Raw genomic sequence first — 12,744 nt, 5'->3', positions numbered from 1 at the left:
TGTACTAAATAATAGCTAATAATTTTGCTAATAAAGCTTTATCAATACGATTAACCTTAAGAAGCAAATCAATATGAATATGGGATCTTTAAAAGGTGCTTAACTCTAGTTAACATGACTCTTGCTGGCCTTGACTCTGACCTTTCATCTTTTCAGCCTCTCTTTTCTAGGCATTATGCTACAATTATTAAATAAATAGACCAATTGTAACCGAACAGACCAATGGCATGAGAATGAATAAGACTGACTGTTGTCATTACAAGAAGCCAAAAGGGTATTTTTCACAGGCAATCGACAAGGCATTTCTGATATTTCCACAATGCAACTCAATGCAAATGGTTGGATCACCAATGACGTATTGGATTGTTTTTGCCTGTGACTACTAGCAAACCAGACACAAACAACAGTTCATCACATTTTGAAGTCAAAATAATCCGCACAAATCAAATTACATTGATCCAAAGTTCAATGTTTTTCAATGCACGGATCACAGAGAGCTTCCTTTCACCGTCAACATTGACCTGTCCTCAGTAAAGTGTTTAAAAAAAACGAACTTTCCAAAGGGCACGTTTTTGAGAGAGGGCAGAGGGGCAAGGGTGTGAGCACCACTAGAGGTCTGCCTGTGCACGCCAGTGCTGGATGGCAAAAAATGTTTGCTTATAATTTTAGTAGGACTCACAAGGCAAAATGGAGGTCAACTCGGTGAAAGGACGCTCTCCTCTCCGCTCATTGAAAAGCATGGGACTTTGGACTATATTATATTATTTTGATGTCAAAATGTGATGAAATGTCATTTGACCATTGTAATAATCTGCCTGGTTTGTATGATAGTGAAGGTATTATTTGATTACTATATTAAGTGTAATCTTGGCGTGTTCAAAAATAATTGAAAAAATGAGATCTGATGAAGAAGCTTCTTTTGCAAAAGATTTATTTTAGGAGCTCCTAAAAGACACAAGACATGCTTACATTCAAAAGTGATGTTAAGCCTCGAGTGTGTCCATCTCAAAACAGTCGCTTTATAGATGAAAAAAGCATACTCCTCCTCTGAGGCTGGACAAAGGGTTAGCAATTATAATAGACAGACAAGAGATTTACTGACATGTTTACTCCAGTTTCGTCCAAAGCCGGAAATATATGATTAGACAGGTATGCGACCTAGACTCCCTCAGACCCACAGTGTTATCAACTTGAGAACTTGAGAACATGCCTCCCATGTGCATTCCTATCTCACCAAGGGAGTGAAAAGTGTTATTCATTACAATACAGTTATATGTCCAATATATTTCACACAAACATTATCACAGTTATATGGCATCTATATACTATAAGTAGATTCATAAACAGTAAAAATATGCATAGAAAATGTTAAATGTCTTCAATAGTCACAGGCAAAAACGTGTAATTGCATTGGGGACGTACCCTTTATGCCCTCAAAATCCTTACCCTCTCTAATCATTTTCCCCTAAAGTGTTACGGGTCCCAAAGCCTTGGAATTCCGTATAATAAAAAGATTAGGGCCGCCGATTATAATCAGTCGATTATTGCCCTTCAAACATCTGCCAAAACAATTGGCTAATTATTTCCCCCTGCAAAAATATCCGAAGTTTCTAACGCTGTGAAAGTACCCTGAACGCACCATTTTGCTCGTTAGCATTAGCAAATAGCAAGTGTGTAGCATATGTTATTCTGGTTATTCTGTTAAGCGTCCTTTAAGCTGTTTAATGACATCCCAGTTGGAATTAACTGTAAGACTAAACACACGAGGGTAAGAATTACATCCACTGTATATTTAATTACAAAACATGCTTCGTTTTTAAAACATTGCTCTAGCCTAGCGCTTATGCTAAAAGCGAAGGGAGGTTGTTAAGGCGTGATCTGCGACCCCTGCACGATCTGTGATGCGCATGCACAGAAGATCGGCCATCTTGGATCACTAGCTACGGCATCCACACTAAAACAAAATACCTTTATATGCCTGCGCGATCGTGCGCGGTCCTAAAAACATTTATCCAACATATAACAAAAATTGTCTGTTGTACGGTTCGGATCAACATTGCGCCAATATATTTTTTTAATTGAACAAAATATACAATTACAAACAATCTGGGCATTTGACAAGTCAAACCAAGTCAAACATCTCCATACACAGAGCCATACAGCATTTAAACAACAGAATGAAATTAAAAGACAAAAGAAAAATAAAGGGCATTAAACATAAGGGCATTAAAACAACTTAAATTTCATCAGCTATGAAATCAATTACATGGCTTTTTTAATCTTTACAAAAATCAAAGATTAGTACCACAAACGTAACTCATTCAACCAATGATTACAACAGGGTTTTGTTTTGAAAAATCTAGATTTGTGTATAAAATATTTCCCTTATATCAGCAACCATTAATAACAAACATTGCGCCAAGAAAGTAACCCATTCATTCATTTCCGCTTTCGTCTCAAGCACCATTTGTTCCGCTGTCTACTGCGCATGCCCACTAGAGCGCTCAACTTTCCGCTTCACAAGCCTCCCGGCATCAAAGCGAGTGCATTTGACTAGAAAACTATGACAGAGCCGCAGAAACGTCGACGAAGATTATCACGTGCAGCTGAAGGAGCATCCCCACAAGCCAACAACGGCAATTTGGATGTCGGCTCCACGGTGCTTCCCAAACTGCTGGCTGCAGGTTTTTACGGAGTCAGTTCCTTTCTCATCGTCGTTGTAAACAAAAGTGTCCTAAGCAGCTACAGGTAAAGTACAAAGTACGAGAGTGAGTCATTGCCTCGGCGTGGACGAGCGTTTGTTTTCAAAGTTTGACAGAGAGAACGTATGAATTGGAAAAGGGCCATACTGTAACAAACTAAACCAGAGCCCTCCCGAAAACAAGGAAAAATAAAAGTGAATAAAATGTCCAGGAAAAAAACGTAATGTAAATTAGTTAGCCAATTATTTAACACAATAATTACAAATTATTAAATGTACTACTGTACAGTTTATGGTATTTACAATCGATGAATTAGTTTGTATGTGTCAATATTCATTCGTTCATAACGTTTATTACAGATTTCCATCATCAACATGTGTTGGAATTGGACAAGTGAGTACTTCCTGTGCATCACTAATAATAATAATAATAATGCATTCGATTTTGGTCATGTGAACAGCCTTGTTTACTTTGCCCCACTTCATTTATTTGGCAGATGCTGGCAACAGTCGTAGTTCTGAGGGTTGGCAAAATGTTGGGTGTCATTTCATTTCCAGATGTGGACTTAAGTATACCACGCAAGGTGAGGTGTAAATATCAGATTGTGATCGAGTGTAGCAGAGAAAAGACTTCATGAAGGTAACCTGTTTTTGGTCCTGCAGATATTTCCACTGCCTCTATTCCATGCTGGGAATCAGATATCCGGACTGTTTGGGACTCAGAGACTCAAGTTGGTTTCTAAGAATTAGGCTCTGTTTTCAGCAAGCTGTACAGTTTTGTTCTATTTACTCTTTATTGGTTCCGCTGTAGGGCAGCACGGTTCGGGGGTTCAAATCTTATCTCGTGTGGGCTTTTCATGTTCTCCTTGTGCTTATGTGCATTTAAAAAAATGCAGTGAATATTAAAAAAAATTCTGCCCATATTTAAATTAGGACCCAAGCCATTTTAGTTCTAGTTTAACCTTCCAACAGTGAGGGAAATCAACAAAAACCCCAAAAGTCCAATTTGAAAAAGTAAGGAGTTGTTTTCAAATGTATCGATTAGAGGGTGGAAAAAAAGTTTAAAAAAAATACTCCAGTAAAGTACGGATAGCTGAGAATCTGTAATGAAGTATTTGTGCTTTGTTACTTCCCGCCACTGGGAGAGACAAGCTTGAAGGAGAAGTCAACCCAAACATTTTCTTTACAATAATATGTTGTATGTCTAGACACTGTATTCTGATTAATATTGCGTTTTTAGGTTATTAATTAAGAAGCAAGATCTACCGTTTTTATCCATTTCAGGGGCGGCCATTTTGCCACTTGCTGTCGCCTGAAAATGACATCAGAGTTGCTCTAGGCTCAGGTAACGACCAATCACAGCTCGCCTGTTTTCTGAAGCTGAGCTGTGATTGGTTGTTTCCTGTGACCTGGGCAACTGTGATGTCATTTTCACTCGACAGCAAGTGGCAATATGGCTGCCTTCTGATATAGATCAAAACTACTGGTTAACAACCAATCACAGCTCAGCTTCAGAAAACAGGTGAACTGTGATTGGTCGTTACATGAGCCCTGAGCAACTGTGATGTCATTTTCACTCGACAGCAAGTGGCAAAATGGCCGCCTCCTAAAATGGATAAAAACAGGTGGATTTTGCTGCTATATTCGTATTCCACAAGGAGAATGCAGAGTTTAGGCATACAACAAATTATTGTAAAGAACATTTTTGGATTGGCTTCATTTAATTGTGGTTAATCTGAACTGTACCACTCTGTAGAACCATGAGTATCATGACACAAGGCAGTTTTTGTTACACTCTTGTTCTTCCTGTATTAGTTTGCCCATGTTTACAGTTCTGAGGAGGTTCAGCATTCTCTTTACGATGCTGTGTGAAAGCATCTTGCTAAGGCAAGTCTCGTTCGATTCCCAATATTGTCGCTGTGCCAACAATCCAGCACAACTTTCACTTTACTTTTTTTTTTCCATCAGAAAGACATACTCGACTGCAATCAAAACCACCGTGTTTACTATGATCTTCGGTGCTTTGATAGCCGCCAGGTGAGTTCACAACGTGAGTACACCCCGCACATTTATGTGAATATTGGGTTTATAGGCATTTCCCCTCCCTGATGTCATGTGACTCAGTGGTCTCAGCTGTTAATTGGAAAATAGGATAAATTATGTGTTATTGCCATCCATCCATTTACTACCGCTTATCCAGGGTCTGGTTGCGGGGGCAGCAGCTTTAGGAGGGAAGCCCAGACTTTCCTCTCCCCAGCCACTTCGACCAGCTCCTCCGACGGGATCCCAAGGCGTTTCTATGTCAGCCGGGAGACATAGTCTCTCCAGCGTGTTCTGGGTTGTCCCTGAAGCCTCCCGCCGGTGGAACACACTCCAGGGAGGCGTCCAGTAGGCATCCGAACCAGATGTCACCTCAACTGGTTCTTCTCAACTAGGAGCAGCGGCTCGACTTTGAGTCCCTCCTGGATGACCGAGCTTCTCACGCTATCGCTAAGGGAGGACGGAGGAAACTAATTTTGGCCGCTTGTATTCGGGATCTCGTTCTTTCAGTCCCGACCCACAGCTCGTGACCATAGGTGAGGGCAGGAACGTAGATCGACCGGTAAATCGAGAGCTTTGCCTTTCGGCTCAGCTCCTTCTTTACCACAAGGGACCGATACAGAGTCCGCATCACTGCAGACGCTGCACCGATCCGCCTGTCGATCTCCCGCTCCATTCTACCCTCACTCGACAACAAGACCCCAAGATACTTGAACTCCTCCACTTGGGGCAGGTTCTCATCCCCGAACCGGAGAGAGCACGCCACTCTTTTCCAACTGAGGACCATGGTTTCATCCCTTCGCACTCGGCTGCGAACCGCTCCAGTGAGAGTTGGAGATCAAGGCTTGAAGAAGCCAACAGCACCACATCATCTGCAAAAAGCAGAGATGCAATGTTGAGGCCACCAAACCGCACCCCCTCAACACTTCGGTTGCGCCTAGAAATTCTGTCCATAAAAGTTATGAACAGAATCGGTGACAAAGGGCAGCCTTGGCGGAGTCCAACCCTCACAGGAAACGAATCCGACTTACTGCCGGCAATGCGGACCAAACTCTGACATCGGTCGTACAGGGACTGAACAGCCCATATTAGGGGGCTCGGTACCCCGTACCCCCAAAACACCCCCTACATGACCGCCGAGGTACTCGGTCGAACGCCTTCTCCAAATCCACAAAGCACATGTAGACTGGTTGGGCGAACTCCCACGCACCCTCGAAGACCCTGCCGAGGGTGTAGAGCTGGTCCACTGTTCCACGGCCGGGACGAAAACAACATTGCTCCTCCTGAATCCGAGATTCGACTTCCTCTCCAGCAGCCCTGAATAGACCTTAGCGGGGAGGCTGAGGATTGTGATCCCTCTATAGTTGGAACACACTCTCCGGACCACCACCATCCCGGTCTGCCAATCCAGAGGCACTGTCCCCGATGTCCACGCGATGTTGTAGAGGCGTGTCAACCACGACAGCCCCACAACATCCAGGAACTCTGAGGAGCTTTCCAACTACCTCAGTGACTTTGACCCCAGAGATAGGAGAGCCCACCTCAGAGTCCCCAGACTCTGCTTCCTCAAAGGAAGGCGTGTCGGTGGAATTGAGGAGGACTTCGAAGTATTCTCCCCAACGATTCACAACGTCTCGAGTCGAGGTCAGCAGCATCACATCTCCACTATACACAGTGTTAACGGCGCACTGCTTTCCTCTCCTGAGACGCCGAATGGTGGACCAAAATTTCCTCAAAGCGGCCCTGAAGTCGTTTTCCATGGCCTCACCGAACTCCTGCCATGTCCGAGTTTTTGCCTCAGCGACCACTGAAGCTGCATTCTACTTGGCCAGCCGGTACCTGTCAGCTGCCTCCAGAGTCCCACAGGCCAAAAAAGGCCCAATAGGACTCCTTCTTCAGCTTGACAGCATCCCTTACCGAGGATTGCTCCCACGACAGGCACCGGCCACCTTACGGCCACAGCTCCCATCGGCCGCCTCAACATTGGAGGCGCGGAACATGGTCCACTCGGACTCAACGTCCTTCACCTCCCCCCGGGACAAGGGAGAAGTTCTACGTAGGTGGGGGTTGAAATTCTTTCTGACGAGGGATTCTGCCAGATGTTCCCAGCAAACCTTCACAATTCGTTTGGGTTTACCAGGTCTGACCGGCACCTGCCCCCGCCAAGAGCTGTTTAGAGCTGCACCACAACACAAAAATATGCAACAGCCAATACTTTGACATTCATTTTCTTCTACCATACGTCTTTAGTTTTAGGATTTTTTGAAATTTTATTTTTGGGGTTGTTTTTTGTTGTCTTCCATTTTTGGAAACATTTTTTGGCTATTTTTGGACCATTTTTTCTGCCTTTTTTTGCAGACATTTTTGTGGGCATTTTATGGTAATTTTCAAGATTACTTCTTTTGTTTTTAGACATTTTATAGTTACTTTTCAAACCTTTACTTTTCTGCTTTTTAAAAATACGTTTTCAGACTCTTTTGTGGCAATTTTGTGTACATTTTATGGTAATTTTTGGTATTTCTTCTTTTGTTTTGGGATATTTTACAGTTACTTTTTTAACATTTTCTTTTCTGCCTTTTTAAAGAAAAAAAATTCTGACTTTCTAAAAAAATATTTTGTGGTAATTTTCTGCCTTTGTTTTGTTTTTGGACAGTTTAGGTTACTCTTTGAACATATTCTTTTCTGCTTTTTTTTCTTTTCTACCTTTTTTTTTTAATAAAATCCGATAACATTTTGGGCAATTTCATGGATATTTGATGGTAAATTTCTGCTTTTTCTCTTCCTTTTTGGACATTTTATGGTCACTTTTTGGACATTTTTAGATAGTTTTTAAAAACTTGTTCATCTTTTCCCGGCAACTTAAAAAATTGGATTTGATATTTTATGAATATTTAATAATAATTATTTTTTAAATCTAAATCAATAATTAATTAGAAGAATATTCTGTCTAAAAAATACAAATAAATGTGTAACATAAATAAACAAATAAAAAAATAAAGTTAATCTCCAATTTATTTCTTAACTCATAAACGGTGATAAGACGTTTAGAAATGATTGTCTGTCTGTGGAGTTATTTTGAAGGGACAGCAAATTTACAAGCTTTACATTCAATTCCTTTACATTGTGTCAAAGTGTCTTTTTTGTGCTGTCCCATGACAACACTGAATCAAATATTGCCAAAGTATGAGTGTACTCACTTGTGAGATACTGACTGTGCTTGATCCGTGCGTTTGGTAGCACCGACCTCGCGTTTGACCTTGAGGGCTACACATTCATAATGCTGAACAACGTGCTTACAGCAGCCAGTGGTGCTTACATGAAGCAGAAACTGGACGCCAAGGTGAGAAGAGCTGCTCACAACATCTTCTTTTCTTAATAAAAAAATAATAATAATCCGGATTGGAACTCATTGCTGCTGTTTTTACAGGATCTGGGCAAATTTGGACTTCTCTACTACAACGCTCTGATCATGATTTTACCCACTGTGGCATACGCGTACTACACCGGAGACTTTAAAATGGTGATGGTTGTTGTTTTTTAACTTTACAATAAGAGTACCATTAGTAAGGCTTTAAATCCTTGGCATAAATATAAACAGCCCTTTTGTTGAGACATTCCTTGTATGTTTTAGAGTTTGGAGTATGATGGATGGTCCGACCAGCTGTTTGTTGTGCAGTTTGTCCTCTCCTGTGTGATGGGGTAACTTTTGACAGCACACTATGAATGGACCGTACCTCCGACACTCGTCTAAGTCGTCATTTATCCCTCCCCAGATTCATTTTAATGTACTCCATCATGCTGTGCACACAATACAACTCTGCGCTCACCACCTCCATTGTGGGCTGCATCAAGGTAAGCCAGTTGATTCTCAGCGTCATCATTAGAATTGCACAATTGACCGTTGCTGTGGTTGTTTATTGCAGAATATTCTGGTGACCTACATTGGAATGGTCTTGGGTGGAGATTACATTTTTTCCTGGACGAATTTTATTGGTTTGAACATAAGGTAAGACGGCAGTAACAAGCTATTAAAATTGTGAAGTGAGGTAGAGAAGTCAACCCCCCCAAAAAAATTCTTGACAATAATATGTTCTATGCAGTCCCACTAGTATACATTCTGGTTAATATTGCAATAGTGGAATATGAGTTTTAAGCAGTAAAATCCAGTAGTCTTTATCAATATCAGAAGGCGGCCATTTTGCCACTTGCTGTCGAGTGAAAATGACATCACGGTTGCTCAGGTCTCAGGTGACAACCAATCACAGCTTCAGAAAACCGGTGAGCTCTGATTGGTCGTTGCCTGAGCCCTGAGCAACTGTGATGTCATCTTCAGTCGACAGCAAGTGGGTAAAATGGCCGCCCCGCTGAGATGGATAAAAAAGGCTGCATTTTTTCATATTTAGAGAAATGTCAGGTTAAAAAAAATGTCCTTACACTAATTCTATGTGCCCCACTATTCCAATCATGGTATTTGGATTATTATTGTGTTTGGGAAATGCGAGTTAAGAGACAAAATCCAGCTGTTTTTATCCATCTCAGGGAGCGGCCATTTTGCCACTTGCTTGTCGACTGACTTATTTATTTTTTGTCGTTCATTTCAGAACGTCAACTCAACCCCCATTTAGGATACACACACCATATCAAGGTTTTATTTGTTGCAAGTGGGTTATTATGGCTCACAATCAAGTGTCTTATAAACCTAGATTACTGTGAAAAAGTTTAAAATTGGAAAAATTGTGGCCTCACACCCTTATTAGCTAATTACTCCAAACACAAGCAAAGGTTTCCCAGGCCTTAAAATGGTCTTTCAAAAGTCAATCATGTCCAAGACAGTCATTGACACCCTCATCAAGGACCGTAAACCCAGAACCAGCTCAACAGGTGTGTCAAACTCATTTTTGTCACAGGCCACATTGTAGTTGGGGTTTTCCCTCAAAGGCTGTTATGATTATGAAAACATAAATACTGTCAGTTTAATCCCCGCATCATGGTATTATTACATGTAGTGTAATCAGAAATCAAGGATAATAGTTTAACTTTTGTTCAAGTGACTGTAGGAAGGGGTTTGGTATCAATTAAATGCTTGCAATATGTCAATGTTATTATTTAATTTGACATTATGGTGCAAGGCCACATAAAAAGTGGGCCTTGAGTTTGAACAATGTACTGTACATTAGCCAGAATGTAGAGTTTAGGTAATTGTAAGGGCCGCTGGGGGGCGCCAGAATAAAGAATTCCCCTTCATTAAAAGTAAAACTATTACAAAGGATAACTCAACAGGAAGTCAGACTCTTGCGCCACCCCTCACTAAGATTTGAAATTGGCGCTCAAAGGAGGTGTGGCCATGCCGTTGGGTTGCGAATGGGGAGAGGGTTGGGCGTGGTCTGGCTGTGATTGACAACAGCAACTCGCTAAGAAGCCGTTTAAGGAGGCGTGTACGAGAATGAGCCTGTGGGTGGCGGAGGTGACTACGTCATGCGGAACAAGTGACGTAGTCGTAGGACAAACAGCTAAATTGAGTTTATCCCAGTGGGTTAACCTGAAGATGGAGCCAAACACACGCTTTTTGCCCCCATTTCAAGCTCGAAACAAACATGCACTAACATGTCAAGGTAATAACCAGGACATGTAGACACCAGTTTATACAGTTTATCAGCAAAAAAAAAAGTTGATTTGGTGTTGAGTTATCCTTTAATTTAAGTTTATAACTCTTAAAATGGAAAAGCTTCACACTGTGTAATAGACTAGATGGGTTTCACTTTCTGAAATGAGCGACAAAAACATTCATTTTTTTTTTAGATGGGCCTGTTGATCGTTTTTGATTGGTAAAAATGGGACAATACAATAGCTTTGCTTCTCCTGAAATTTGTTGAGCTGGATTGTTATTTTGTCATTTTTGTGTCTCGAAAGCATTGCAGGGAGCCTCGTGTATTCCTTTATCACCTTCACACAGGAACAAACAAGTAAGGATGTTTTAAGTATTTCATCACATGCAATGGTGCATTTCTATGGTTCAGTACACTAACTCAACATGTTTACATACTTTCAACAGAAAAGGCGTGAATCTCAACAGACCTACTCTGAAGAAAGACACCCATCAAATTTCAACTTTATTATGAAGTGCCTTCGGCGTACGATTATACTTTGACTTATTACGCATGTGGTCATATTAACCACGTGTTGTGATTTATATTTTTATATTGAAGCAGGTCCCTAGCTTTATCAAATATAACCAATTATTTTATATGTATGATGCAGTTTTTTTTATTTATTTCTTTAAGTCATTTACAGGGTTTGAACAAAACATCAAAAACAAGACCGGCTGGACGAATGTGCTTTGAGATGATCTTGTGGTCTTAATCTGGAGTGCAGACTGAAACAATTTAGAGGCAACTTCACCGAATTGGTGGAGTAGCTGAAAGTTGTCATAAGCTAAAATCAACCTGGTGCGTAGAACTGTATGTAGTGTTGCCACCACAATGACTTTCAAAAGTGTTGGTTAAATCTAGCAACTCTAAGACCCAACTTAAAATGCTTTGAAATGGATTAAAAGTCAAATGAGAAAAAATTGGAATGGCTCCTATTTAAATGACATATTTCAGAGCAAGACAGGCAACGTGCTTCTGAGGAAAGCATAGAAAGAAAACAAACTGGTGAAAACTATTTCAAAATGTACCAATGGATATAAGAAATCTATACAAAGCTTAGAAATCACTGACATTCTGCCTAGTAAAAAGAAAATGTCAAGCAAAGAAGCCCATTCTGAAAATTCCAAAATGCAGACATCTTCTACATGCGTTACAATACAGGACATCACTGATGTCAGCGGCTTGACACAAACAAACCTGTGGTGGTTTATTTCTCCCAGTAAAAATGTCATTCTGCTGCTGCTTGTTGCTGCTGCTTCTCAACCACAGAAATGTACAATGAAAGTGCAACTAAAGTGAACTAGCGACATTACCAGCTTGCCTATGCTGAGTGTGCTCCCTCATGGCAACTTTAAGCACAAAGTCATTTTCAACTCTCTCTGCTGTTCACAAATGTTCAAATGGCTTGAAAAGCAAAAACCCATCATAGACTTTTTTTGTTAAAAAATATAAATATCTTGTGTAAAAAAATATTAATGGGAATGGTTTTCTTTTTTTTTTCTTTGAGTACAAATAGAAAAAGAGAGATTCTTGGCAAAGCGCTGTCAGTCAGTCAAGTAATTACAGACGACGGTTAAACAAGTCCGGAGCTACATGGATGGGCTGGAGAGGCGTCCAAATCTTTCTCCTGCTGGAGGATCAACGGTATTTTTTGGTTGACTCATGTGACCCCTTTCAACCAAGAAAATCAGCAATCCCTGCAACACAAATTCAGACTCTTCAATTCTCCTGTGTTCTGGTAGGTTCCACTTCACTTTGGGCCAAAGGCTCCGTCTCCATCTTGAACCTCTTGGCCGGTCTGTCATGCGGCACGGCCGTGTCTCTTTGGTCTGTGGGAGGTTCTGGAGAACCGTTTTGCTCGTGACTGGGGGAGCTGGGGTGGCTGCATCCGTTGGAGTTGTTGTCTGACGTGGGAAGGCCGCCGTCGCCTGAGGGACCGTTGGACTGAACAGGCTCAAGGTTCACTTGGTTTACTGGGACAATATGGGTACCATCTCCAACATGACTGGAACTGTGGCCTGCGATACCTGTCGCAAAAAAACCCAAAAGAAAAGCACATTGAATAAAAAGTTTCCGAATATTTAGAGCAGACACGGGCAACACACTGAGCTCACCATTGTGACCGCTGCTGTCTTCCCTTTCCGAGTGGCTGGCGCTGCTGCTGGACGTGGTGGGAGGGGGCGACGCCGCCCTGCTGGAGGCCACGCTCTCCGTCTCATCCAATAATCTGTCCATGTAGTCTCTGATGGCACACAGCGGCGTAAAGGCACGTTACACACGTCGTCTCAGACTGGCAACGCCGAGTCTCTGTAGGGAGACCAGGTTAGGACTGATTTCCTATACGGCGCATCCGCA

General features: G+C 41.6%; 2 protein-coding genes across 4 annotated transcripts in view; one reads left to right on the top strand and one right to left on the bottom strand.

The window, feature by feature from the left end:
• Positions 1 to 1,671: 1,671 nt before the first annotated feature.
• Positions 1,672 to 10,942, top strand: LOC144043503 (nucleotide sugar transporter SLC35D2-like). 2 transcript variants are annotated; one of them, XM_077557206.1, is made up of 13 exons: positions 1,672 to 1,768; positions 3,062 to 3,095; positions 3,199 to 3,285; positions 3,365 to 3,432; positions 4,517 to 4,588; positions 4,670 to 4,738; positions 7,979 to 8,081; positions 8,169 to 8,261; positions 8,373 to 8,440; positions 8,515 to 8,593; positions 8,665 to 8,747; positions 10,652 to 10,704; positions 10,794 to 10,942. In XM_077557206.1, the coding sequence occupies exons 1-13, from the start codon at positions 1,725 to 1,727 to the stop codon at positions 10,802 to 10,804; spliced, it is 864 nt and encodes a 287-aa protein (XP_077413332.1). In that variant the 5' UTR covers positions 1,672 to 1,724; the 3' UTR covers positions 10,805 to 10,942. The 2 variants fall into 2 exon arrangements, with proteins under 2 accessions (XP_077413332.1, XP_077413331.1); XM_077557205.1 differs by lacking the exon at positions 1,672 to 1,768 and adding an exon at positions 2,467 to 2,748.
• A 616-nt stretch (positions 10,943 to 11,558) lies between these two features.
• mier1b (mesoderm induction early response 1b, transcriptional regulator) overlaps positions 11,559 to 12,744 on the bottom strand; it is an 18,708-nt gene continuing 17,522 nt past the window's right edge. For both annotated transcript variants that reach the window (XM_077557203.1, XM_077557204.1), the window contains exons 12-13: positions 12,504 to 12,631; positions 11,559 to 12,416 (exon numbers count right to left, since the gene is read on the bottom strand). In XM_077557203.1, the coding sequence (XP_077413329.1) occupies positions 12,109 to 12,416; positions 12,504 to 12,631 (436 nt within the window). In that variant the 3' untranslated portion in view covers positions 11,559 to 12,108. The remainder of the gene's footprint in view (positions 12,417 to 12,503; positions 12,632 to 12,744) is intronic.

The sequence above is a fragment of the Vanacampus margaritifer genome, chromosome 2 (genome assembly GCF_051991255.1).
Source record: "Vanacampus margaritifer isolate UIUO_Vmar chromosome 2, RoL_Vmar_1.0, whole genome shotgun sequence".
NCBI lineage: Eukaryota > Metazoa > Chordata > Actinopteri > Syngnathiformes > Syngnathidae > Vanacampus > Vanacampus margaritifer.
This window is presented reverse-complemented; position numbering and strand designations above follow the sequence as displayed.